At 31.7% G+C, this 25,420-nt stretch overlaps 1 protein-coding gene across 5 annotated transcripts; it reads left to right on the top strand.

Annotated features, from left to right (window-relative positions):
- The first annotated feature begins 1,068 nt into the window (after positions 1-1,068).
- On the top strand, positions 1,069-23,550 carry LOC143079655 (uncharacterized). Of its 5 annotated transcripts, none has more exons than XM_076255115.1 (10): positions 1,069-1,133; positions 3,145-3,604; positions 4,154-4,392; positions 11,517-11,666; positions 13,112-13,189; positions 13,646-14,816; positions 15,773-15,787; positions 17,311-17,813; positions 18,447-18,501; positions 20,729-23,550. In XM_076255115.1, exons 2-10 carry the CDS (start codon positions 3,169-3,171, stop codon positions 21,124-21,126), a joined length of 3,045 nt encoding a protein of 1,014 aa, XP_076111230.1. In that variant the 5' UTR covers positions 1,069-1,133; positions 3,145-3,168; the 3' UTR covers positions 21,127-23,550. The 5 variants fall into 5 exon arrangements, with proteins under 5 accessions (XP_076111230.1, XP_076111235.1, XP_076111234.1 ...); XM_076255116.1 differs by having other exon boundaries at positions 1,098-1,190; XM_076255117.1 differs by lacking the exon at positions 1,069-1,133 and adding an exon at positions 1,274-1,491.
- Positions 23,551-25,420: the final 1,870 nt, after the last annotated feature.

The raw sequence follows: 25,420 nt of genomic DNA, 5'->3' as shown, positions 1-25,420 counted from the left end.
GTTAATTTTTTCCGTAAAATATTTTGTCTCCTTATTTTTGTGTTGTAAACAGTATTCTGTTTCTGTTATGGGCTAAGATACCGGCAGAATATTTGAACTTAGATGATTGTTGACCTCGTACAATACGAAGAAATATTTCCTTATATAAAACGTAGAAATAAAAAAAAAAAAAAATGATGAGCAACAAGAAATGATTCATTTAAAAATTTTTTGTCATTCAATAAGGATTCTCATTTGAACAAATATTTTACCGTGACCAAAAGTACTTTGCAAATTGAGTTACCATGCAGAACATTAAGCCGCTTAAAACCACTTCCCCTAAACAAACTGAGCGCCGGAAAGTTGGAAGAAAAAACTGACAGCTCTATAATGCGCCTCAACTTGCTTACATTTATGCTACAATATGGTAAAAATTAAATTATATAAATTTTGTGAATTTTAGTTCAAAGTTGAAAATTTGACTTCATCATTTATAGACAAGGGGGACTTCTGGTCAACTTTTTACCCTTTTTACGTAATGTATTTAAACTTTTCTTTATATCATATTATTTGTCATTAAATTGTCTTGAAGAATCATTTTACAGATTTTGACCGGGTTAAATGCTTTTTCGTGTTTCAAAATTGTATTGCTAGTCGAGTGCCAGCCGTCAGCAGCCGTCACGCTAAGAAAGACTTCCGGTCAACTTTTCGGTAAAAACACATTATCAAATATATATATTTTTAACTTATTTTATAGACTATTATATAAGATTTCAAATTCCGTTTTTTTTTTATCAATTTAACTTAAGCGGTTCCAGAGATATTAGCAATACACCAATTTTTCACTTCCGCGTTTTAGACCTTCCCTCATTTTTGTAATTCCCGCTGAAATATATGCGCATGCTTTGTTTTTGTAGTATATTCATGGGCAAGTGGACTTTTTTCTTTAATATTGGCCCTACATGTATATTTAAGAGCAAAGAAAACCTTATCTATAGAGCAATAAGACACCAAACGTTCTTTTGAGATGAAAACTAATGTCCTTTAAGAAATATTTTCTTAATTTTATTTATGATTCCACAACCGATTTACACCAATCCCACGAATTTCGTCGCCATATTGAGTCAAAACAAGGAACAACAAGAACTTCCACGGTAACAAAAAGAAAACTGAAACATATTCATTGCTTTCTGCACTTTGAGTGCTCTTTTGTGAGTGTTTCGCGCAGCTGCTGGTTCTCAACGATCACTCGACACCTATCGGTGACACAAAACACTATGAAGGTGGCGCTGACCATCAGGGTGGCGCTGTATCGAAGCTATTGCAGCGACCCCCAAGTTACTTTCGTTTTATCTTCTTTTCCCTAAATTATTGTTATATTTTATGGAACACTTAATCCTACAAATGCCATATGTTTTAAACGAAATGACTGCATATGCAAAAATATACCTGAAGTATTGCTGAAATGAAGCAATCGCTGCCGACCCCCTCCAAACGTCAAACACTGAAACAGTTGAGTTCATTTTTTTTTAATTCTCAGCTTCCTAACTATAACTACTTTTTAAAATGTTTAATAATGATATTATCCAATCCCGAATATCAACGGGTTGATTGGATGCATCCCACTATTATCTAATTTAATCTTAAAAATCAGGCGTGGGTTTTCTATATATGTGTAAGAAAATATTTGGCAGCAACGAAATTGATAAACAATAAATTTGGCTTTCAAATACTTTTTTTTAATTTAGAGTTGGTGTTAGATTAGCAGAGAGGGAATGAATGGTTTGGTCCCCTATTAATCCTGAAGTAAGAATAAATTGCATTCAAAAGTTAATCCTGAAGTAAGAATAAATTGCATTCAAAAGTTTGGAGTACTACATGTAGCTTCATCTCATTTCTGGGACTTCAAAATTTAGTGTATAAATAATGGTTAGTTTTAAAGGTCTATATCCTAACCTAGTATATCCATATGTGGACACAGTCCAATAATGTAATTTAAGGCCAAACCTTGCTTCATTTCACGACATTTGAACAGTCAGTGAACGCTGTCTAATTCAATTTGACTCAAGTAATATTAATTTATTATGCATATTCATGGCTTGAAGGATTCCCCCTGCACCAAATCAAATTTATAAAAAGTGACATTACTATAACATAATATTAGAGGTTATGACAGTATGTTTTGATATCAGCAGGTTAGCACACATTTATCTCTATCTGTCTATGGTATGATAAATGTACATGATGTACATGTATGGTACTTTTTGTATATATTTTTTTCATCTGTTAGAACATAATTCTAGAATATAGTGCCTTTTCTGTACCAGCTAGTACTCGTTTTATGTTCTTTAGTTTGATATACTTTTCTATGTCCAAAGACTCAACCAAAATGAAAAGAGGCAGGTATGAGATCTAAAAAAAACTAGTTTAACCCAGCCATATATTAATTCATGTGCCTGTCCCAAGTCAGGAATTTTGTCAGTGTTTTGTGTCTTGTCAAGTCTTAATGTTGTTGTTTTTGTTATTTAGAGAATTAGGTGTCACTGTGTTGATTAAAGTTACGGTACATGTTTAATAGTGTCTGTTGAATATTAAATTATTACTTTTTAAGATTGTATGATTTAGAGTTGTACATGACATACAATGTACTGTAGATATTTTTGTATGATGTAAGCCTACATTCATTCTGTGTACGGTCACTACCATTTTATTACACTCTCCCTTGATCTTTTAACTATTGATAATAGCAGAAAAAACAAGTAACACAAATATAATTATTTATATCGAATGCTAATTATATAATTGTCTATAATCTAGGTTACATCTTTGGTCTGGTTGTTGTCTTTTTGACACAATCCCCATTCTCAATTTTATTAAAGCAATTTTTTTGTTTTTTGAATATATGAAAAGATAGTCCTATGCACGAAATACAGTTATCAATTTTAGATTAACAAACATTTTTGTGGGTTGCAACATGTATTTTCTCCTCAACACTCAATATACAATGTATATAAGAGTGCCACATTATGTTGCAACTCACAAATAGTCTTTAGTCTTTACACACATCTAACATGTCTTAACATGTGTACATTTTTTTTTTTGTACTTCAATGTTGTCTTATTATATAAAATAAGCATTTTCATTGATCTATTAAATTCATTTCAGAATGATTGTTTTGAAGAATAGGATATGGATTCCTTAGAGGTGAATACTATAAAACAAGATCTCAATGAACAAGATACTGAATTCACAAGTGGAGATGGATGCAGCAAACTAGCAAATGATTCCAATCTAGTGGCTGATTCACAAAGTCATGACTCGGATTTGAAACACCTGGTTGACGACAGAGAAAGTCCTGTAATAATAAGAGATGAAACTATAGTTCAGCTTCAAAATCACGGTCCTAATGTACCTACTTCTATCCAAACTAGTCCTGACCAGCTTAGTGACCTTCAGAGTTACCTTGTGACCTTTAACAAGGAAATAGGACATGGAGGACAGCCAACAGGTTACAGCATAGGGGAAATACAAGTAGATTCTAATAATTTACAAAATTCAGCAAGACCTGTTTTATTTAGTGATGGTCAGATAATAAATGTTTCTACAAGTCTACATCCTAGCCAAGGTACCATGATACTCATTAGTTGAACAGTACATGTTCATAAATTAAATTTAGCAAACAGATAAAAAGAAGTGTTATCAGTTGTCTTGATGAACAATAAAAAAAAGCTTCGTTCTTGCTGAACAATGAATAACAATACTATTTATAGTTTGATGTCACTGGCATCAATAATACATTGTACAGCATTTAAATTTAATTTGTAATGAAGCTTTATATTTGCTGTTGAACTTGAAATAATTTAATTTATTCACAATGAAAGGAGCATCCAATTGAAACTGCAACTAACAAAACAAACACAACACATACATGTATTGTATTAGAGAAGAAAATATGAACCAAGACATAAAATGTTATGTTTTTAATTTCTTGTATTTTTCAAGTGAGCATCAATAATTTTCATTAATTATCTCATGATACTTTGACAATCTCAATATCATTTTGTACCTTGTTATTTTGTCTGAACTTGAAAGAAAAAAAACATTTACACATTGTATCACCAATATGTAGTTTTTATATCAGCTACATCATGCATTTGGCTTAATTTTATTTCAGGACTGTCAAGTTTAAGTGATAATAGTAAAGTAGAAATTTCCATGACAACAGATAACCTTGACCCTCAGAGTCAGACCTTGAAGTTAGCAGAGGCTCTGTCTAACAGTGGTGCACTTCTACATCAAACTGACAGTGTTATCAGTCAAAGTGTGTTATCTCCCTTGTCACATTCACCAGATCAGCAGCAGAGAACTGTTGTTTTACAAGGATTACCAGGGGCCCCAGGAACTTTGGTACAGGTGAGATAAACACAATAGAATATTGGTTTATTTTGATAATGTTAAGACAATAATAGATAATATATGCATAAATTAAGAAATAATCCATGGCAGCCAAAGATTTGTTTTCATCTAACCATGGGTTGTGCATTTATATTCGATTATTTAACCTGATGTTTAAATGAAAACAAATCTATGGCTGCCATGAATTATTTCAATTCTTATGGGACAAATTCTGTAATTTTGTTAACTGTGAAAGCGCTATTCCGCACGATACTGTTTTCATGATCGAGTCCAAGGACACGTCATTTTTGGCCTCTGTGAGTCCACCAGTAACAAGAAGATCTTGTATGGCAATATGATTAATTATTTTAGTCCAAATGACCCAAAAGAGCAATGAAATGACATTAAATTCAGATTACTTAAACTTTTCCTATAAAATGGTGTGATACAATGTATGTGTTTAGTTTATACAAATAAATTTTAACTTGATGCATCTTTGGATTCACCAGTTTTGAAAATGGTGAGTCCAGGACTCATGGACTCGCCTAAGAGAGATACCTGATATGCTAATATTAGTAATATTATTTAATTCAATAATAATAATAATTCACCTTGTAACATGACGTATAATGTAATTTTATTGCATTCTGAGGGCAAAGGGGTACAACAAGCTTTAAAATGCCCGGTGTTTACATTTGATTTTTTTAGATACAGAAACATACATATGACGTCACCTTGTTTCATTGCCATGCGAAGAAGATACCATCATTTTGTGGAATTTTCGTTTAATGAAATTTTACCAAGAAAAATAAATTGAAATGGACTGATTTGTTTATTTTGCTTTTGAAAAGAAATAACTATATATTGTATCTAAATCTTGGCCTATGTAAACTGTGGGTTTTGATGTCGGATATTTTGAGAATACCTGGTAGTATAATTAAGTTGGGTACAAGGTGGAACAACCAGTTATGTGCATTTATGCGCTTGCGCTTAAAGTAGATATATATAGATTCCACAACTTTAACAAGTGTATTACGATATTTCTCCACTCCAGACAGTTAAATTTTAATATTTAAAGCGCGAGGCTTGCCAAGCTTTTTAAATAATTAAAATTTAACTGTTGAGAGTGGAGAAATATCATAATACACGAGTTACAGTGGTGGAACCTGTTTCTCTAATGATTTTTATCCTTTCTTTTCAAAGATTTGAGGAAAGTTGTGTCCTTTTGATGTGACGTCATCAGGCATGATCGCCTTTTTTTCATGACGTCACAATAAGAAAATTCAGAAAAAAACAAGAAAATTCAGAAGAAAACAAGAAAATTCAAAGTCATAATTAAATTTCAACCAATCATTTGTGGAGAACAGATTTTTCACTAGTGAGGAGAAATATTTTTCTCACACTGGTCAGAAAATGTGAAAATAGCACAAAAATTAGAGAAACTGTGATTATACTGGTTGACGATAATGTAGTAGGTCATCATACATTTGTATTAGAATAAACAAGTGAAACTGCGAGCTACTGCTTACTGATGATACCCCGCCGCAAGTGGATAATATTAATTGTGTAAAAATATGCAAGTGTTCGGTAAACAGGAAGTTGTCGAGTGATGAATCTGAAAACGCATCACACAGTATAGCTGACTTATATTAACCCTTAAACCAAATTTTAGAAATCCTTGTATTGTAGTTCTTGAGAAAAATGTGACGAAAAATTTTCAACTTGGCTATCATGTGTAAAATCAAACAAGTGTTCGGTAAACAGGAAGTTGTTGAGTGATGAATCTGAAAACGCATCACACGGTATAGCTGACTTATATCAAGCCTGAAACCAAATTTCAGAAATCCTGGTAGTGTATACGTAGTTCCTGAGAAAAATGTGACGAAAAATATTCATGGGACGGACGGACTGACTGACAGACTGACGGAAGGACAGACAGAGGTAAAACAGTATACCCCCCTTTTTTTCAAAGCGGGGGTATAATAAATGTTCACAATATACCCCTAATTTATACAATATTCATATTTTGTTTGAAAGTTGGACTTTTTATACGACCGCAAAATTTGAAAAATTTTTCGTCGTATATTGCTATCACGTTGGCGTCGTCGTCGTCGTCCGAATACTTTTAGTTTTCGCACTCTAACTTTAGTAAAAGTGAATGGAAATCTATGAAATTTTAACACAAGGTTTATGACCACAAAAAGAAGGTTGGTATTGATTTTGGGAGTTTTGGTCCCAACATTTTAGGAATTAGGGGCCAAAAAGGGCCCAAATAAGCATTTTCTTGGTTTTCGCACTATAACTTTAGTTTAAATTAATAGAAATCTATGAAATTTTGACACAAGGTTTATGACCACAAAAGAACGGTTGGGATTGATTTTGGGAGTTTTGGTTTCAACAGTTTAGGAATTAGGGGCCAAAAAAGGGCCCAAATAAGCATTATTCTTGGTTTTCGCACAATAACTTTAGTTTAAGGGCATACGATACAGTAGAGATCCCTCGTTGATTTTTTCTTAAAATTTTGATAGAAGGTCAATTTCAATGTGTACTTTTCAAATATGCAAAGAAAAAAGTACCTTCATGACTTACTTTTTGAGATAATTTGGTTCGAAATTTGTATATTTGGAAGAAAATCCCTGAAATTTCATTAATAATGACTTTTAAAGAAAGTAACAATACTTTTGAACGAAAAGTCATAACTTAACCGGTTTTTTTGTAAAATATTCCCTTGATTCATGGCATCAACATGCTGAAACAAGTATAAGGTTAAATCAAATCATCATGTTCCGGATTTTGATTGCTATATCCGAAATAAAGAAATTGACCATATTTTTGTGTCTTTTCGGAAGTGCAGAAAAAATTTGATCGTTGATTTTTTCCTGAAATTTTGGCGGAGTGTTCTTGAAACAGTACTTGATTGACTGCAAAAGAAAAAAATTGGGGTCCATGTGCTTGTTTTTTCAATAAAAGCCATATACCTTAATTTTTTACGACGTCTGTCAGTATGGCGCTAAATTACATTAAATTAAGTTTTAATCGCAACAACGTCGTGTAATCATTCCCGCCGTACACGAGTTCGCTGTCAAGTATATGCAGGTGTTTTTCAAAGCGTTCATACAAAAATTTATAAGATGGTTAATCAAAAAAAGGGAAAAATATTTTTGCTAAACATTTACGAAACGAAATTTGGACAGGAACCTTTTCATAATATATAAAAAGACTATAAAAATGATTCTAGCAGATTGCTTTATCAGATATACGGCAAAAAAGAAAATCTGATAGAAGTATAAAGGTGCATCTCCGTCCGACATTAGTTCTTAATTGCTTCATGTACTGTAAGGGGATAGATAACATTATTGACATGACAAAATGTGAACCAACTATACATTAAGTGAGGCGATACCATAAATTGACAACAGTACAACCTTCAACAATGACAAAACCGATACCGTATCGTCAACTTTAAAAGGTTCCGACGTACTTTGATTTTCTTTTTTTTACATTCGAAAGATAGTCATCTTTCAAATTTGAATTATAAGCAGTACTTCTTGTTTTATAATAAGAGCTGTTTTGTGCAATTTAAATCATGCCATTATTGCCTCAATCGACCGAAAATGAAGTTGTAATATACTATTTCATAGGAAGTACAGTAGCCGGTATAAGAGAATAATATTGAACGATGTCTTTATCAATAGATAAGTTGCATAACCTTTTTTTACGGCGTATACGTATGAATATTGGCGTATTTGTTTGTCTAGAAGTAGAGCTATATTGAAAACACTTTGTTCGTCTGTCCGATCGTCTAACTATACGACGAGTTTTAACGTGTGTACACTTTCTTATCTGTCTGTCTGCAATTAGTATACATTTGCCGTACTTCAATTTTTATCTCTCAATACATTGAAGTACAATAGGGACATGCTTATACAAATAAGTAGACGTGGTATGATTACCAATGAGGCAAATCTCAATCAGAAACCAAATGGCTAAACGACTATAGTACATCGGACGGCCTTCAACAATGAGTAAAACCCATACTGCATAGTAAGCTATGAAAGGCCCCTACATGACAAATGCAAAACAACTCAAACGGGAAACTTACGACCTGATTTAAGTACAAAACAATGAACAAAATACAAATATGATGAACATGATACCAAAAGACACCATTTAATTACAAGTCCTTTTAACAGCATGTAAACGGGCGTGTTCTTGTTTTGGTCTATTACATCCAGTGTCATATACAAAAAGAATACAACTAATTACAAACAAACTAACGTGTCACAATTCTGCATCTATTGGTAATGTTTTGCTTAAATTCAAACCAAAAACGACACAAATATATTTTTTTTTAAATCTTTTTAACGGACTATTGACAGTTTTTCTACATACACATACAATATTATATGTTTTTAAAATATCCGAATTAAAATCGGCTATTTTTTTTATGTACCAATTTCAAGTCTAGAACAGGATGAGACACTCTCTTTATTTATTATTTTTTTACGAATAGGGGTGTTATGCGACCTTGTCCACCAATGAGGGTCTCACACATGCAGTCGGTTTTGTTATTTCATTGATAGTCTGTTAAATTTGGCCTTACAATGACAAGTCTCCGTAAAATTTGGAGGCTGCCAAATGCTAAACAAGAAAAGAAAAAAAAAGACACAAACTTAACTATTTTGATTCTGATGTTTTTCAATTCAAGATAGTATTATTTACTTCGAATTCATTATCAATAATTGAAAATAACTGTTCTCGTCATGAAAAATATTGCACAGCTGTACAACACGCCGTAGTTATGCCTTTTGTGTATGGATTTCAACACCAAACCCGATTCGGTCACCCTACGCGCCATACATTTTGTTAAATTTTTCTCATTAATCACGGGTTCAAACGTTAAGTTTTCTCATTCTTTAAGTTTCATTAAAATAACATTTGAATGTCATAAATATGCAATTATATATTTGCCGCGGGATGTTAAGCAGCTACCAATACTCATTATTAAATATTGCAGGTCGTTTAGTTCCGCATTGTGTTATTGGTAAAATGTTTTTTAGCATGTTACAGTTGAAGCAACGAATAGTAAGATAGACCCCAATTCCTTGAAATTTTTCTTTCTCTACGTTAAGCAGATTCCGCTGGACCGTGCTGTTTTGGCACTTATTCAGTGCCAGACTAAAAAGCTCCACAATTCTTCTTCCGTCTTTCCATGTTAAACTGTCAGTACTCTATTCTGTGTCTATCACCATTTCTTCAATTTCGTCATGCAAAATTGTATTTGATTTATTGTATTTCCTTTAATCTCACTGCTTTTCGGCGGATTTCTCCGCCTTTTAGAAACGGCATGACCACCTTTTTAGCAGGTACTTTTTTGAAATTCGCGCAATCGAAATTTATGACGTCAGTGAATATTCCGCGAAATATGACTTCTTTTCAAGCAAAGTCGCGAAATGTTAACGTTCTGATTAGAAACATCGCGAAATTACAACGTTCTGGTTACCAACGTCGCGAAAACAACATGAACAGTTTTGAAAACGTTATTATCTGCCCCTGCTACTGTATCGTATTCCCTTAAGTAAATAGAAATCAATGAAATTTAAACACAATGTTAATGACTACAAAAGGAAGGTTGGTATTGATTTTGGGAGTTTAGGTCCCAACAGTTTAGGAATTAGGAGCCAAAAAGGGACCCAAATAAGCATTTTTCTTGGTTTTCGCACCATAACGTTAGTATAAGTAAATAGAAATCTATGAAATTTAAACACAAGGTTTATGACCATAAAAGGAAGGTTGGTATTGATTTTGGGAGTTTTGGTCCCAACAGAATAAGGGGCCCAAAGGGTCCAAAATTAAACTTTGTTTGATTTCATCAAAAATTGAATAAATGGGGTTCTTTGATATACCAAATCTAACTGTGTATGTAGATTCTTCATTTTTGGTCCTGTTTTCAAATTGGTCTACACTAAAGTCCAAAGGGTCCAAAATTAAACTTTGTCTGATTTTAACAAAAATTGAAATCTTGGGGTTCTTTGATATGCTGAATCCAAAAATGTACTTAGATTTTTTATTATGGGCCCAGTTTTCAAGTTGGTCCAAATCAGGATCTAAAATTATTATATTAAGTATTGTGCAATAGCAAGTCTTTTCAATTGCACAGTATTGCGCAATGGCAAGAAATATCTAATTGCACAATATTGTGAAATAGCAAATTTTTTTTTTAATTAGAGTTATCTTTCTTTGTCCAGAATAGTAAGCAAGAAATATCTAATTGCAAAATATTGTGCAATAGCAAGATTTTTTTTTAATTGGAGTTATCTTTCTTTGTCCAGAATCAACTTAAATCTTTGTTATATACAAAATACAATGTATATTCACTTTTTACTACCAACTGATAAATTAAAATAATCTTTACCATTCAGTGATAACAAGCAGTTTTTTTACATCTTAATATTTTATGATGTATTTAAATGAGTAGTTATTGTTGCAAACTCCATTAGAAATTTTAATTGAGATTAGTTTTGGAATAAGGGAAAGGGGGATGTGATTAAAAAAATTGGGTTCAATTTTTCTCATTTGAAATTTCATAAATAAAAAAGAAAATTTCTTCAAACATTTTTTTGAGAGGATTAATATTCAACAGCATAGTGAATTGCTCTAAGAGAAAACAAAAATTTTAAGTTCATTAGAACACATTCATTCTGTGTCAGAAACCTATGCTGTGTCAACTATTTAATCACAATCCAAATTTAGAGCTGAATCCAGCTTGAATGTTGTGTCCATACTTGCCCCAACCGTTCAGGGTTCAACCTCTGCGGTCGTATAAAGCTACGCCCTGCAGAGCATCTGGTTTATAGTATATATTGACTAGTGAAATCCATGAAAAGTTTATCTTTATGAAAAAAAGTATATATTGACTAGTGAAATCCATGAAAAGTTTATCTTTATGAAAAACACACATGTGCACAAGTATTATCATTTCTACAGATATATATTTTGATATACAGTAGTATTAGACTCATACAAATTAAATTGTTTGAATAAAGATTTATGATGTGTTATGACATCATTCTTACATTATTTAATTCTCTGACCTATTATAACTGATCATAATATGTATTTACTTTTAATTATAATTTAAGGTAAATGTCCCTGGGAAGAAAGTTTTACCAGTTGTCTCCCTTGAGGGCAAAGAACAGATGCAACAGATGCAAGTGTCTATGGATTCCATGACAACGGTTATTCCCCAGATAATTCATGTATCTCAGCCATCAGAAATATTACAACCAGGGGTAGGAAATGGAAATTTTTGCTTTTATAAATAAAATATATATGTTGCAGGCTGAGAGTCTAAACACCCTTTTCATACTCATTTACTTTATAATGAAAATTACTGTCGGATCTAAATTTTGTGTTATGTTTCTTTTGTACAATTACCAAACCGCATCATTACTACTTTGGGTGTTGGTTCACCATATATAAATTAAAGTTGAAAAGGTGAGAGCTTGGGCTCTAACATGAACAATTCTTGCCAGAATTCTATAAAGCTTATATAACATACATTTATTTCAGCAGTGTTTCAGCCAAGTTAGATAATTTTTAAAAGCGTCATTTCCATTAGAAATATTTATTACATGTTATATGGAAAATTTAATTGTGGGTGCTCTCATGAATACAATTTTTGGCAGATTTTTATGAAACTTATATCATATTTATATCAGCAATGTTGCAGACACATTCTTAAATCACTGATTTAAGAATGTGTCTGCAACATCAGTGCTGATCAAAAGTTTTAAAAGAATTTAAATTTTGATGTACTGTGAAAGTACTTTTATTCGTGGGGTACCAATTTTCGTGGTTTTCGTGGATGACTTTATCCACGAATTTAAGTGTCCAACGAAATAAAACAACCATTGTCCAAATCAAGACATGGAAAAATCCCCATCGGAAGTTTTGACCACTGATATTATCTAGAGAATATATTGATTAACGCCAAATCTGAGAATACTATAATAGCAGTCACAGAACTACAAGCGTATGCAGGATTATACCCATTTAATCTTTAATAACCTAAACTGTACAACTTTTGATCCTTTAATTCTCATAAAAAATATTTTTGATCGATGAAAGTCAGATTTCCGGTATTGATATGCTAGTATGATAAAATGTTCATTTTATATCCTCATAGTTCTCGTATATATGGAAAATGATAATTTCATGCTGGGCTTGATTTTGATAAGAATTATTTGACAATTCAAGATACGTTTAAAGCATTTGTTTATGTAACAATTTTCAATAGGTGACATGTTTATGGCCTAATTAACACCTTTGATGGTCTTTAATCTGTTGATCACTTTATCATGGGTTAATAAGTGTTATCACTATGATTTACACGGGTCAATGTTTACTTTGCAATTTCCTTCAATCCTGACTATTTGTAACCTTCGTTTCTAAAAGCTTTAATTTTGCAATTTTTTTTTAGAAAACTAAAATCCACGAATTTAAAAACCCACGAACATGTAAATATTGCTCAATCCACGAAAATTGATACCCACGAATTAAAGTACTTTCACAGTATATGGATACATTCATGTTTTAATTGCAAAAATGAATATAATATACCTTAAAACTATAACATTTCACTTTGGAAAATTTAAAAATTTTCCCCTATGTTATTGTTATTTATATGATAGACCTGGTCTGGGAAAAAAATGAAAACTGTTACTGTATCTTTCAGATAGAGGCTATGAAAACTGATGTGATTACCACAGTAGCTTCAAATTCAGCTGGAATGGGATCACTTCAAGGAATTCAGGTACTCTTGATTAAAACTAAAATTATGATCTAGTCTGCATATTGATATTACCTATACAAAAATAAGGAGAAGTAGTTTAATTGCAATGAAACAATTATCCACCATAGTTTAAATGAAGTCTATTTCCCTAATAAATCATAAAAAGGGTTACAGGAATGACCGGAAAGAGTGGACAGTACAATAGACCACACTACGTTTTGTTGTACATTGTGTCTAATAAAACCAGACCTGATAATGTAGATGTACACACAAAGACAAAAAAACTGATGAACACGGTCACCATATGATTAACCTGACAGACATGACAAATAAATATGAAATCATACACCTGCACCAGTTTTATACTTAAAAATTTAATGAAAACAAGATAATGTATATATAGTACTAATATATTACTAATTTAGTAAGAACAAAAACATGAACAAACCATTATTTTCTTTGATTTTAATCATATAGATAGGACAGGCAGATATAACCAATGCTCAGTTGATAGCCTTACAGAATGCAGAGAATGCCAATCCACAGTTAGTGACAGTAAATAATTCACAGGAGATCCAATTGATAGGAACTAGTGATGCAGAGACAGGACCAAATGCTAACTTCCAAACTGTTTCAATTGTTCCTACATCAGTGGATCAGGGTGGAGAAATGAATTATGTTTTGATTGTTTCACAACCAGATGGCGAAAAAGAAGGTGGCTCTCCCAAACAATTTGCCTTGGATATGGGAATGTTTCAACCAGTCTTTGATTTTAAAGATGGACAAAATATGGTTGAAGAAGTTGTTGATGATGACGGAACCACTAGGAAAATAATACGGGTGAATTCGGTGAATCCTAAAAAGTTTGAAATGGTTCCATCCCCTGCTGCTCAGCTGCAATGTCATTATTGTAGTTATACTGCACCAAAACGTTACTTAATGATGCGTCACATGAAAACACACTCTGAAGACAGACCTTATCAATGTAATCTTTGTGAGAAGAGTTTTAAAACACATGCATCTCTTCAAAACCATGTGAATACACATACTGGCGTTAGGCCACATAAATGTAAGGACTGTGAAATGGCATTCACTACATCAGGGGAACTTGTCAGACATATTCGTTACAAACACACATTTGAAAAACCACACAAATGTACAGAATGTGATTATGCTAGTGTGGAATTAAGTAAACTTAAAAGGCATATGAGATCACACACTGGAGAGAGGCCTTATCAATGCCCACACTGCCCGTATGCGAGCCCTGACACATACAAGCTTAAGCGTCATTTAAGAATTCATACAGGGGAGAAACCCTATGAATGTGATGTGTGTCATGCACGTTTCACACAGAGTAACAGTCTGAAGGCACATAAACTTATACACTCTGGTCTAAAACCTGTTTTCCAATGTGAACTTTGTCCTACAACATGTGGTAGAAAAACTGATTTAAAAATACACATGATGAAATTACACAGTAATGACAAACCTGTAGACTGTAAGAAATGTGGCATGGTGTTTCAAGATCGTTATAGCTTTAAATTACATTTGAAAACTCACGACGGAGAGAAATGTTTCAAATGTGACCAGTGTGAATATGCTGCTTTATCACAACGTCATTTAGAAAGTCATTTGTTAACACATACAGGTAAGGGGAGGTAATTATTTTTAGAAAAACCTAATTAATAAAATTTATCTTGTATAGTTTGAAGTAGAATAGTCATAATGCACTGCAAAATTGATTAGCTACTTAAATTGTATTGGTAGTATTATTCATAATTAAACCACTATTAACAACTTTTACCTCTAGATAAATCAATTAGACTGTGTATAATTTAAATTAAGTTATGTTAGGTCATGTAGGTAAATCAAATTAAATGTTGTTATGTTTCACTTGATGCACAAGTTTTCTTTTGTCATGAACACAAAAGAGCCAAAAATATATTATAGCAAGCAAGACATTTTTATGCTTCATGCAATCATGATGTAGAGCTTCTTTAAAACACCATAGAAATATAGAATGGCCCAAGACCTCGGTATAACTGTATGCAGCTACAATAAGGCTAGATTTTCACTCGCAAACAAAAGGTGTAAATGAAAAGGATCGTGCACAACCAAGACTTGCAAATGCAAAAAATCTATGATACCATGAGGAAGTAAATGTCACCCCAAGCCTACATGCAAGAATGTTATTAGCGATGAAAACTAACTATGTCATCAATATTTAATTTTTACATAGTATTTGAAAAAGAAAAAAATAATACGTTGTCATGCAACCATCATTGGTTTTTTTAGATAAAGTTTTTGTATTATTAAAACTTTTATAATGTAATTTAAAAAAAAATACCTATATGGTCCAAATACTCATATGGTCCGGCCCGTTAATAACCAAACGAGTATTATACTCATATGGCCCGACCATACGCATACGGTCCGACCATATGAGTATACGCATATGGCCATGACCATATGCGTATGGTCCAAATACTCATATCGTCCGGAACATATACACGTACATGTACATCTGACCTTATATATAAAATGCGAAATTTTTATTCTCAACATATATTTATACTTCAATAAAGGGTCATTTTCTATATCTAGGTTTTTATGTGTTTGGTAATGTACATGATACATATATATATATTAATTTGTTATTTTTACTGTTTAAATAGTTTATTTAATGCAAGTTTCATAGCTTGATGACCTGGGCAAATTTATAACAGATGCATAGTGTTTTTTAACATTCTTTCCACAAAAATTGAAAGAGGCTAAAATTTCTACAAAAATGTACAGCTTTAATAACATGTTTAATAATTAAAACATGTACAATTTTTTGTTTTGAAAAATAAATAAATGTTGTTTTTTTTATTTACTCGATAAAATAACAAAAAGGAAAGAATATAAAAAGTACCAGTAACAAAATGAACTGTGAAGCTTGCTTTGATTTGAAATGTTATATTTGTTTTAATCTTATTTTTATGCCCCACCTACGATAGTAGAGGGGCATTATGTTTTCTGGTCTCCGTTTGTCCCTCCGTCCGTCCGTCTGGTTAAAGTTTTTGGTCGAGGGAGTTTTTGATGAAGCTGAAGTCCAATCAACTTGAAACTTAATACACATGTTCCCCATGATATGATCTTTCTAATTTTAATGCCAAATTATAGTTTTGACCCCAATTTCATGGTCCACTGAACATAGAAAATGATAGTGCAAAGTTCAGGTTAAAGTTTTTGGTCAAGGTAGTTTTTGATGAAGTTAAAGTTACATCAACTTGAAACTTAGTACACATGTTCCCTATGATATTATCTTTCTAATTTTAATTCCAAATTAAAGTTTTGACCCCAATTTCACGGTCCACTGAACATAGAAAATGATAGTGGGAGTGAGGCATCCGTGTACTATGGACACATTCTTGTTGAAATATATTTTTACACAAGAATGTTTACCTATAGTCATAATAGTGTAATGACTTTATAATGTACAAAGTATGTTAAATATAACTTAGTATTAACTTTCTATGTTGCAACAATTAAATTGGGGGGTCATTATTTGTTTTGGAAACCTTTTGGCTTAGATTTCTTTTGAAATGTTGAGTTAATTTCTTATAATTACCATATTTGAATTTATATGTGAGCCTCCTCAATGTATGGTGACAATAATTCCTTATCAGCATGATCAGATCTTTAAAAACAATTATTTCAAAAGGTTGTTATTTAAACTACTTTGCTTTCATGTTCAGCCAGTTTGATTGGCAGATAATTTTTTTAACAAATTGAAACTGAATTGAGCCATGTAAGGAATTGAAATGCATTGTGAGGAGTACTAAATGTATTTGGATTTGATTTTTCTTTCAGGAATGTGCGTACAAATGTATACATGTACATGGTATACTGTAGAAAAGTGTGTGGTCAAATTTTATTGTATTGGCTCTGAAATTAATTTCTAAGGGGATTTTTTTTTTATCTTCCAAGTTGAAGAAAAAGATGTTCTTATAACAATTAATTTCAATTCCTATCCAACATATTAAAAACATTTAAAATTTCTGCTTTTATAGAAATAATAACTTTGTTTACTAATGTTAATAGATAAGAATATTTTATCAGTTCATTAAACTTTAATGCCCTGTTCTTGTCTTTTTCAGGAGAAAAACCTTTTGAATGTGACGAGTGTGAACAAACATTTAGACAAAAACAGCTTCTTAAGCGTCACAAAAATTTGTACCACACACCAGACTACAGCCGACCAGAACCCAAAGAGAAAACTTATGAATGTAATTTATGTGATAAATCTTTTGCCAATAAAGGTAATTTGTTACGTCACATGCAGAACCATGATCCAGAATACTGGAACAAGAAGTTAGGAGACGGAGGAAATGTTGCCTTGTCAACGGAGGATCTGATCCAAGGGTCATTACTCAATGACATGAGAGATGGGAAATTAGGCTCCGCCCCCAAAGTTGTGATCGTCCATCCAAATGGTAGTGTGGAGGAGGTAACATCTAGATTACAGAATTTAGTTGCTGAGAAACAAATGGAGGAAATGATGGTTGAGGTTGTACAGGATGGCGGCAGCCCAACATCAGTATCTACACATAGCTTAGAAGAGGCTATTAGAAATCAAGTAGAGGCTGTAATACAGTCACATGTAATTATGCATTGTGTTTTATTTAGTACTTATAAAGTATATGAGACCTCTTCTAACTTAGATGGTACCTTAAAGTTTGGTTATACGTGTGAATTATATTTCTACTGTTTGATTTCATCAAGTAGTCTTCTTGAGGACTTATTAATTAGTACAGGTACACTAAAAATCTTTCTCAGCCTGTTGTTCTAGTACAAAACTTGATTTATTGTGTAAATTACATTGAGATTTTCTTATTCTGATATGCATATAATATTTGCTATTGAATATTTAAAATTTACCTATCAATTCATCCAATAAGAATTTTCTATAAAAAAAAATTGCAGCTTTGAAAGTTACAGTTGAGGTTAACAAAATGCTGTATTTTCATAAATCAAAATATGTATTTTATAATTATCTTAAAGACTTTTTGATTATTTTCACATTCCACTTTGAAAGTATATTACATTACAATTTAGAACAAGGTGTTATTTTAAGCATATAGCATAGCAGAAAAGAGATATCTTTTGAAAATTAACTCAATATTTACAACATGTAGCTATTTGGAAGAATGCAAATTTTTAAACTAGTGAAATACTTTTGGTTTGCTATCCTTTATATAATAAATTAACAAGTAATTCTGCTTAACTTTTTCAGGCTTTAAAGGCATTAGAGATAGCTAAAACAAACAGTGGGGATGACTCAGCAACAGGTAAGGGGATTATTATACTGGGAAGAGGGAGTGGGCAACAAACCCTTAAACTAATGAAAAACAGACAAAATCCATTGCAAAACAACAATAGAAAAAACATACAGCAATCTAAAAAGTATACAGGGCATTAAAGATAGTTGCTCTTTATATAAATCAGTCATATTCAGAAATATACTGAGTGAGACAAAAAGAGCATGTTTGAAATTTTGCATGTCCAAAGTGTTTTCTTGATTTATTTTCATGAGGTATGCTCAAACCCATACATTTGAAATTAAGGATGTATAAATAGTTAATAACGTGAAGAGCAATTTGACCAATAGGATCCAAAGAGTAAAGCTAAATTCGTCTTTGACAGGCATAAACAATATTTAACTTTTTATTAGCTCACCTGGCCCAAAGGGCCAAGTGAGCTTTTCCCATCACTTTGCGTCCGGCGTCCGGCGTCGTCCTGCTTTGTTAACTTTTACAAAAATCTCCTCCTCTGAAACTACAGGGCCAAATTAAACCAAACTTGGCCACAATCATCAATGGGGTATCTAGTTTAAAAAATGTGTCCGGTGACCCGGCCAACTAACCAAGATGGCCGCCACGTCTAAAAATAGAACATAGGGGTAAAATGCAGTTTTTGGCTTATAACTCAAAAACCAAAGCATTTAGAGCAAATCTGACACGAGGAAAATTGTTTATCAGGTCAAGATCTATCTACCCTGAAATTTTGAGATGAATCGGACAACCTGTTGTTGGGTTGCTGCCCCTCAATTGGTAATTTTAAGGAAATTTTGCTGTTTTTGGTTATTATCTTGAACATTATTATAGATAGAGATAAACTGTAAACAGCAATAATGTTCAGCAAAGTAAGATTTACAAATAAGACAACATGACTGAAATGGTCAGTTGACCCCTTTAGGAGTTATTGCCCTTTATAGTCAATTTTTAACAACGTTTCGTAAATCTTAGTAATCTTTTACAAAAATCTTCTTCTCTGAAACTGATGGGCCAAATTAATCCAAACTTGGCCACAATCATCTTTGGGGTATTTAGTTTTAAAAATGTGTCCGATGACTCGGCCTTCCAACCAAGATGACTGCCATGGCTAAAAATAGAACATAGGGGTAAAATGCAGTTTTTGGGTTATAACTCAAAAACCAAAGCATTTAGAGCAAATCTGACACGGTGTAAAATTGTTAATCAGGTGAAGATCTATCTGCCCTGAAATTTACAGACCAATTGGACAACCCTTTGTTGGGTTGCTGCCCCTGTATTGGTATTGACATTTTACTGTTTTTGGTTATTATCTTGGAATATTATTATAGATAGAGATAAATTGTAAACAGCAATAATGTACAGCAAAGTAAGACCTAAAAAGAAGTCAAGATGACCAAAATGGTCAATTGACCCCTAAGGAGTTATTGCCCTTTATATAGTCATTTTTTTTTTAACAATTTTCACAAAATTTGTAAAATTTTACTAACATTTTCCACTGTAACTACCAGGCCAAGTTCATTATAGATAGAGATAATTGTAAGCAGCAAGAATGTTCAGTAAAGTAAGATCTACAAACACATCACCATCACCAAACCACAATTTTGTCTTGAATCCATCTGTGTCCTTTGTTTAATATTCACATAGACCAATGTGAGCGACACAGGCTCTTTAGAGCCTCTAGTTTCTTTAAAATTATTAATTAAAATGTATGAAATAAGATATTGATAAAATTTTGTAGCTTCAGCAATTCTGAATTGTCTCCCCTTTTTGATCAGAATTTTACAATAAGGATAAGGGAATCAATTGTAAGGATGAATTGGTGTCAATTTAGCTCTTAAAAAACTTAAATGTACTCAAACTGTATCTGTACAATCCTTACTAGAAAGTTCTACTTTAAAAGACAAATTTCTAACTAATAAACACCATTCAATGAATTTAAGACATTTTTGTCATCTGCAAACTATTGTCCCAGGCTTAAAAACATGAAATCCTGAGGTCCTGAATTTAATGAAATTTAAATTCTGACATCCCAAAATTTGAAAATAAAATCTCCGGATCCTGAAAGGATAATCCCCAAAGCCTGAGCTTAAAAACACCTGATCCCGCAGTCCCGATCAAGGTCCTATCCCCCCTCTTTCATGAGAGGGTAAACAAGAAATTTTCAATTTCATTTTGTCAGTGCAGATTTTTATGGTTGGATAATTAGGATTTTGCTATGCATTTATTATTTCATCTATTGCAGACAACTTAACCATTGATCTAGATAGACCAACTCACATAGTGACAGGGCAACCTAAACAAACATTCAGTAGACAGGAACTAGAAATGGAAACTGAAAGTAGTTCTGGTTCTCATAATGGATGCATTACACTCAGTACCAGTCAGGCAGGATGGGACACTGAACACATGAATAAAATTCCTGATCATATAGTTATTGTCAAACCAAAAGATAAAAGGGGGGTGATCAAAATTGTATCTGAAACAAGTCAAGATATAGATGAAAGTAAAGAGAGTAAAAGGGATTTGATTGGAGGGGTAGGGATAGACGTAGACAATATTGGTGCAGATTTGAATGAACAAAGTGTTTTACATGACCAATTGGACCATGAAATGGAAAGTGGCGATAATACTCAGTCTTAGATCTATCTATGTTACAGTTTTTTGTTTAATTATACATTTATTGTAAATGTTTTGTTAATTTATAATAGTTTATTGTTGTTATTATAATTTGGAAATTTATTAATCCTTCATATTATATCATGCTACCAAGTAGGCAGAAGAAAATTTTAACTTACTGTAAACCAACTTATCTTCTTTCTGACCTCTCAGATAATTCTTTTCTAGCTGATTTATTTTTGCTATTTTTTTACCTTGTTGGTGTATTTATAACAGAGAATGTCAAGTTTTCAGAAATTATCAACCAACCTTTTTTTAGCAGATTTATTTGTGTTAAGGGGGCTTGTGGGTAAAAATCTTTTTTTTTCTAATATAGGATTTTGCTATTTTTTCTATAAATAAACTTTATCCTATACCTAATAGAAAAATAAAATAAAAATATGGGGTCACCGTTCATTTAAGCTCACAATCTGCCTTCTAAAGAAGCATGCATTCTGTTTATGCACTTTTTTCTGTTGAACTAATAGGAGAAAAAAAGGTAATAACGAAATAAAAAAAGAACTAGATTACAGAAATCGCTTTAGTTATATAGTTTAGTTTAAGTACAGCTTATTTGAAAAAATAATAAAAAGTATTGGTCACCGATATGTTAAAAAAGATATTTCAATTCTAATGGAAAAAAATGGTATTTTTTCACCAAAGGGAGACAATTTGGAGCTTTGTCAATGATATAAACATTTTAAAAAGTCATCTGGGGACAAAAAAAAATTGATTTTTTTTTTTGGTTGATTTTTGTACCATATTATAAAGTAACAACTAATAGTGTAATAAATAAAATTTGTAATGAAAAAAAAAAAATGTTTAAATATTCGCTGATTTTTTTGTACCCTCAAGCCTCCTTAAGTGAACTTAAGTTATTTCTCGCAGGCATCTTGATTTATTTTCTTTACTGATGTAATTATGAAAGTGAAGATCATATATAGATTGACAAATTCGCAAAGAATTATAATCATGTTATTTTTATACTTGGGTACAGAAATCACTGACCAAAATATTTAATAAACAGTATTTTATAAGAGGCTAATCATTCAAACAGCATTATGGAGAATATGTTAAATTCCCTCTTGTTTTTTGTTTTTTTTTATAAAAATCATGAATTTGATCAAATTAGATCAGGAATTATGTTTTTGAATCCTGTAATAATCACTTAATGATAAATCAGTTAAAAAAATAGCAATAAGTTTGTGCATTTTCTGTAAAAAGATAGATGTCTTTTAAAACCTTTTTGATGAATCTTACATTAAATTTTATAATATAAAACAGGAACATTTTTACAACAGAATTTCTAAATTAACCTGATGCATAGTGGTAACGCATGAATTAATTAAAACTGAAAGCAGGAAAACAAACATATTTATTACAAATAAAAGTGATGAAAATATAGCTTAATTTTCACCTCTTTTCCATCAATTAATAGGTTACATGGGTAATCCTCTAACCATTTACTACGATTTTTGTGTTGCCTGGCAGCATACAGCTATGGAGGCTTAGCCTTACATTATTGTCCACATCACACTTTGTGTTTTATATATAAAACTCCTTGAAAACATCTAAGTGGTTTAGGGGCTTTCCCATACCAAAACTTGACTTCTTATATCAATTTGTTAAATCACAACCATTGAAAACCCAAATCCTTCTATGACAAGAGTGAGCACAGATTCTTCTATAGGTTGTAAGTTGTGCATCTAATATTTATTTTTTTTTATCTGAGTAACCTTTGAGGTTTAAAGTTTTATCTGAGTAAGTATTGAGGTTTAAATTTATCTACACCTACATAACATATACATTCTACCCCACAAACTGTAAAATGGCACATGTGATGATGTAACTGTAACAATACTGGTAAAATTGCTTTGTTAAATTCATCAAAGGTTGTAAAGAATTTAACCAAGATCTGATTTTCCCTACATTTTCAGACTAGTGAATGTTTATAATTTGAATACTGTGGATTCATTATTGTTCATTGGATACCAATTTTGGTGGATTTCGAGGGAAAAGATGAACCATGAAATTAAATGTTCAACAAATGACAAATTTCCTATAGGTTTTGTACATAGAAATCAGCAAACCACGATTTGAAATATCAACGAAAACACATGGTTTCCTCAATCCAGGAAAATTGATACCCACGAAAATAAATGAATTCACAGTAAACGAGGAATAAGCTTATATGGTTTTTAGTGTTTAAGACACAAAACTTTATTTATTATGCATGCTATTGTATCAAACCACAGAGAACAAAAATTCAGTTTATTAGTTTATATACTTAATTATGTATATTAAACAATGACGTGTTTGTTAACTTATTAGTGTGTTTATATGTATAAAAGATGATTTTCAATGTTTCTTTATTGTCAGATATTTAAAATAAAACGTAAAAACTTACAAGTTATAGTTTAATATTCTTGGCTATCTACTTGCATTACTATAAGTTGCACTTTGTAAATACAGCTGTTTCTCAAACCACGCCTCTTTTGGGGAGATTTAGAATATTCATAGAAAATTAATTTTGTTAACATACTGGTTCCCAGTTCTGATCTGAAGGTTGCATCTCATAGAGACATAACTAGAAAAATAAGATTAAGTAACCTATGGTTTGTTCAATGACAACAATAAAAAGAGGGTAACCGTTTCTTTTTATTAATCATCTGGATTTTTTCATTTCCAGAGTCAAATGCAGCAGAATACAAGACAATTTTTGGTAAATCTGACATCAGTAGCAATAAGTAATATTTCAATTTGTAGAAAATCTAGACAATCTGTATTTCATATATATATGGCATATGTCAATGTTCCACAACAATTTTCAGTTTTGAAGTCCTGCAGTAAGTTTAACAAGTTGAATTTGGCTGATTTCTGATGGAATTTGCACACTGCATCTCCAACATGGTGACAAAAAGGGGGGCACTCTTGTTCGATTTGTTACAATGGTAAGGTAACCTAAATGGTCAGATTATATATTTGAGCTGGAAAATAATTGCAAGGTGTACATGTCTTTCCCAGTCTCAGGAGACCCCTGATTTGTATCTCTTTATAATGATTAATGTTGAGTTTTCATGATTAAATCAGTTCCTCAGTTACTAAAGGAATACATGGCTTTTATTTAGTGTATATAAATCTGATGAGACTTTATGACCACATATCCACATGGTAAAGTGATAAAAAGGAAGATTTTGTGCTTAGGTCAGTTTCCCCCTTTCTGTAATATGATTAATAAAGACAACAGTATTATACCACTGTTTTCGAAAGTCATAAATTGATTGAGAGAAAAGAAATCTGTGTTACAAATTAAAACCGAGGCAAACACATCAACTATTAAGAGGAAAACAAAGAAACAACATAAACACTAAAGTGCAAGTAAAAAAACGACAATAAAACACTCACAGAAACCAACTATAAGATAACTACCATTTTCCTGACTTGATACAGGACGTTTTAAGAAAAATGGTGGGTTGAACCTGGTTATGTTTCTAGGCAAACATCACGCTTTTATGGCAATTTTAAATATAACAATTAAAGAATAACATTAAATTTTAACCTGAAAGCAAATATTTTTATTTACAGAATAACAACAAATTGATCCAATTTAATAATACATTGCTATTTTTTTTTTTAAATAGTCTGCTTTTCATGAGTTATAAAGTCATACATGGCAGCTAATTGACAAAAATTGGGATGTTACACAAAATCTAGACCATTTATCTTACAAAATCTAAAAAATGACAATATAACAAAACCTAAGAAAATATTTCCAAAATGCAGTTTATATTGAGATTATTGTAACATATAATTCAAAGGCTACTCTTGCGATCTATTCATCTTTTAACAATGCATGTAAACTTGGCCAGATTTTGTCTCGCTTTGACAAAGTTGCAGAGGTCAGGCTTCTTTGAATTTGAAACAGTTTGCAATTATGTCTATTTCATGTGGCCACTATTATATTTGGTATGCAATTGTTAAAATTAGCATCAATATATCTCAGTTCTATTGAGATTTTATAGTCCTGCCACTTCAATTATGATACATTGACTCTGAAACTCGGTTTAAGGGGATCCACTGAGATAAAGCAATGACATTTTGTTTTAAGTTATATTAGCATAAACATATCTCCTTTCAGAGATTAGTAAGACATTTTACCCTCACTTATGGGCATATGTCTTCAAAAGTTTTGCATAGTTTACATGTTCCTGTGTTATATTTCAATTTCAACATTTACATTTTAATATAAAAACTACATACATGCGATCTCTGTCAACTG

Source organism: Mytilus galloprovincialis, chromosome 6 (assembly GCF_965363235.1).
Source record: "Mytilus galloprovincialis chromosome 6, xbMytGall1.hap1.1, whole genome shotgun sequence".
Lineage (NCBI taxonomy): Eukaryota > Metazoa > Mollusca > Bivalvia > Mytilida > Mytilidae > Mytilus > Mytilus galloprovincialis.
This window is presented reverse-complemented; position numbering and strand designations above follow the sequence as displayed.